This window comes from Austrofundulus limnaeus, unplaced genomic scaffold (assembly GCF_001266775.1).
Source record: "Austrofundulus limnaeus strain Quisiro unplaced genomic scaffold, Austrofundulus_limnaeus-1.0 Scaffold476, whole genome shotgun sequence".
Taxonomy (NCBI): Eukaryota; Metazoa; Chordata; class Actinopteri; order Cyprinodontiformes; family Rivulidae; genus Austrofundulus; species Austrofundulus limnaeus.
In genome coordinates, this window is record NW_013952878.1 from 159,827 (window position 1) to 163,359 (window position 3,533).

Here is a 3,533-nt window from a genome sequence, read left to right on the forward strand (position 1 = left end):
CTTGACACTTTCTGTGTAGATATCATTCAACTTTATTTTACCATTATTTAACCAAGCAAATCCCACTCAGATCACAGATCTCTTTTGTAATGGGGTCCTTGGCCTGTAGGCAACCTATTGTGCATGTTTTTAGTTTGTGGAAAGAAGCCACAGTACATGGAGATAACCCACGCAAGCATGAGGAGAATGTTCAAACTCTGCAAATTAATCCTCCAAATGGACAATGACCCGAAGTATACTGCCAAACTGGTTACAAAGTGGCTCAGTGATAACAAAGTCGATGTTTTGGAGTGGCCATCACAAAGCCCTGATCTTAATCCTATCAAATTTATGGGCAAAGCTGAAAAGACGCGAGCAAGGCAGCCTACAAACATGACTTAGTTCCACCAGTTCTGTCAGGAGGAATGAGAAAATTCCTGCCAACTATTGTGAGAAGGTTATTGAAGAATATCCAAAACGTTTGATCCAAGTCATATAATACAGTTTAAGGGCAATGGTACCAAGTACTGATTATTAAGTATGAGTGTTGAGTATTTAAACTTTTGACTTCGAAGAAAGTAATTAAAATTCCTTTTAAAAATCTCTGTCATTATTCTGGCATTTAGCAAACATAAAAAAGTTGGTAATCCTAATTGAAAACAGGAAAATTTTATTCTGATTTTGTGTCAGACAGTGTGAAAAAAATGCATATTTTTTATATCATGTATGTAAACTTGACAGATTTGATTTGTGACGGGAAACTAAAGTTTTCCATGTAGTTGCTCCAGTTGACCACTAGATGTCTGTCTAACCCCGTTGGCGGATTGCTTCAACCAATTACGTCAAGTATTGAGCTCCAGCGTTTAAACTTTTTTTTATTTTTAGAAAAGGAGCTCTGATTGTAAAGTAAAATAAATCAATACATACAAAATTTTAGTATGGATTACAAACGTTAACTGTTTTTGCTATTGCCTTCCTGCTACGTAAGCAGACACAAAGCATTGTGGGAAATCAGAACCGTGACCCAAAGCAACAGTCAGCAAGGATGTATACCTTCTCAATAAGTGTGTTTATCTGGGAGGGGTGCTGTTGGATAGATCATGTGTGTTGTGATTCATTGACAGCCATACCTTCTGCTGTTCAAGATAATGATGACTGGTAGATAATTAGTTATTAGCGGTACGACATTTTAATTTTAGAAAGCGCAAATCCGCTTATGAATTATAATAATTAGTAAGACCGCTAAAGCGCAAATGAAATATTTAGGTCTGCAATTAGCAGATTTGCACTTTAGCAGGCTGGTGCCCACCACTGGTAAAGCGCATGACTAAATTTCCAAAAAGCTCAGATTTTTATACTTTGACATATTTTTTTTGGATAACAGCAATAAATTACTTCATCAACTCAATACCAGGTGCCTGTATTTAGTTAAGCAATCAGTTTTCAAGATGTCACCAAAGAACAGACCTGAAGCAAAATACTGTATCTGACAATTATGATCAGATGTCATATTCATAGTCAAAGCCATGATTTTTAGCATCAACCTTGAATTCATCCGTGTCCAGAAGAATTTTTGTAAGAAATGATTTTTTATACCTGGAAGGGATGTAGTTTAATGTGGACCATAAAAACATCGGGTACGTTTTATGCAGATAAGCATGATATATCTGACTATATCCAGCCAATATAGCTGGATTTTTTTGGTGGATATATTATTTTGGAACAAAACACTTCAAAGTCATTGTTTAATTTCTGAACACATGTACAGCAGTTTAAATTAAATAAAATAGCAAGAGAAGCCACCATTTGGCATCCCTTCTCACACACAGTGGACCACAAGTGTCAAACTAGCATTAGTCTGATCCTTTAGAGGGGAGGAAATCAAGACAACTCTGTGAAATTAGGCAACTCTTTGGTGTGAGAACAGAACATGGCTGGAAGCGTACACATCATCATCTGCACTGTCAGATTTGTGTCCAGCTGTCGCAATATTTACAACATTTGGCAGAAAACTGGACCTACAAAGTCTCAACACTTTTTCCAAAATAAAGACCAGATTATGCTCCTATACTGAAACAAATAGCAGCATATCCTTGCAACTTGTGAAGAACCAAAAATTTAAACACATTGAAAAAACACTAAGCAAAAACCTCACAGTAATACACTGCATCTATGTAGTATCAGAAGCACACTCCTGCATACATGTATGTTGGAGTGTGTGTAGAGGTTAGCATGTGTGTCATGAGGCAAAAGGCAAAAGAAGAGTTGTTTTTTTTGTGAAAGGTTCTGAAAGAGACGAGCTGTGGCAGGGTGTACAACAAGTTGTTGTGCTCGGTCCTTTCTGCTGGCAGCTACAAGTACAAGAAGAACATCCTCACTTCCATTGTGCTGTAAGACACATGTGCCTTTTCCTAAATGCAGTGAGGAGACAAGACAAAATCAACCCAGCTACACAAGAATATCCACAACAAGTCTGCGCAATCATGTACACATAAACCTTTATCACAGAAATATTTAAATCGTAACCAAAATATACATTTAGGCTTTTTATATTAAGGACAATCTTTGTTTGGCCTGTTAACACCTTCAATATTCTCAAAAAAAAAAAAAAAAAAAAACATGAAAGCCACAAAACATTAGACCTTCAGGGTTTCCAGTGGATCATTTCATCTGACAGATCAATGTAAACTATTCATTGGGGTAAACATTTTCAGCACTCTGTTGCAAACTTATTTAACAAATAAAACAAAAATGCCCAACACACATTTCTTCTCCTTTATATATATATATATAATCTTCTCCCATAAAAATCTACTTCATTCTATAATAAACAAAGTGGAAAAAAGCAGTTTCCAACCAAAGCAACTTTTGATAAAGTATAGTTGGTGATCAAACTACCAGCCCTTATTCAGAGAGGCAACAGATTCCAACTGGAGTTTTACTCACTCTAAGATCTTGATATACTCTTTCTATACACAAAATACAACAGATGCAGGTGACTGATACGTGGCAGAAAACAAAATAATTTAACAAACAGAGGTCCAAACATTCCTATTTGATTAGTTTCAAACGATCAGACTTTTCTCCTCGTTAAGGTGTTTGGCAGACACAATAAAGGGTTTAGAAAGGAAAGCAGGTGTAAATTGGCCTTTTCCCATACAGCGTTTTCCTCCCTCAGAACAAAAATCTGTAGGTATATATATATCTGTGAGTGTTGTGATGGAGTGCATCCTTAAGAGCTCTACACATTTTCTCCATCAGGTAAAACAGAGGAGATGCCACAGAGCTGCTCCCTCTGTTTCTTTTCATTCCCATCTTACTGGCTGTTCTGCAAAGTCAAGAGACTGTGTCGAGAAAAAAAAGAAGAAGCACAATTCTGTCGAATGAGGGAAGGAAAAAAAGAGAAGAAGGAAAGAAGGACCTCCAGCTCCTCAGAGATACTGGTGTTCATGATCAAAGTCCAACAGTCCACACACTGCCATCAGAGCTGGTACCACTTCTTATCTTTGTACTTCAGCATCATCTGAGGAAACACACACACACACACACACACA

The 3,533-nt window shown here is 37.0% G+C and overlaps 1 protein-coding gene across 8 annotated transcripts in view; it reads right to left on the reverse strand.

The window, feature by feature from the left end:
* Positions 1 to 1,710: 1,710 nt before the first annotated feature.
* Positions 1,711 to 3,533, reverse strand: part of LOC106529922 (syntaxin-binding protein 5) — a 108,537-nt gene continuing 106,714 nt past the window's right edge. For all 8 annotated transcript variants that reach the window (XM_014025449.1, XM_014025443.1, XM_014025441.1 and 5 more), the window contains one exon: positions 1,711 to 3,502. In XM_014025449.1, the coding sequence (XP_013880903.1) occupies positions 3,461 to 3,502 (42 nt within the window). In that variant the 3' untranslated portion in view covers positions 1,711 to 3,460. The remainder of the gene's footprint in view (positions 3,503 to 3,533) is intronic.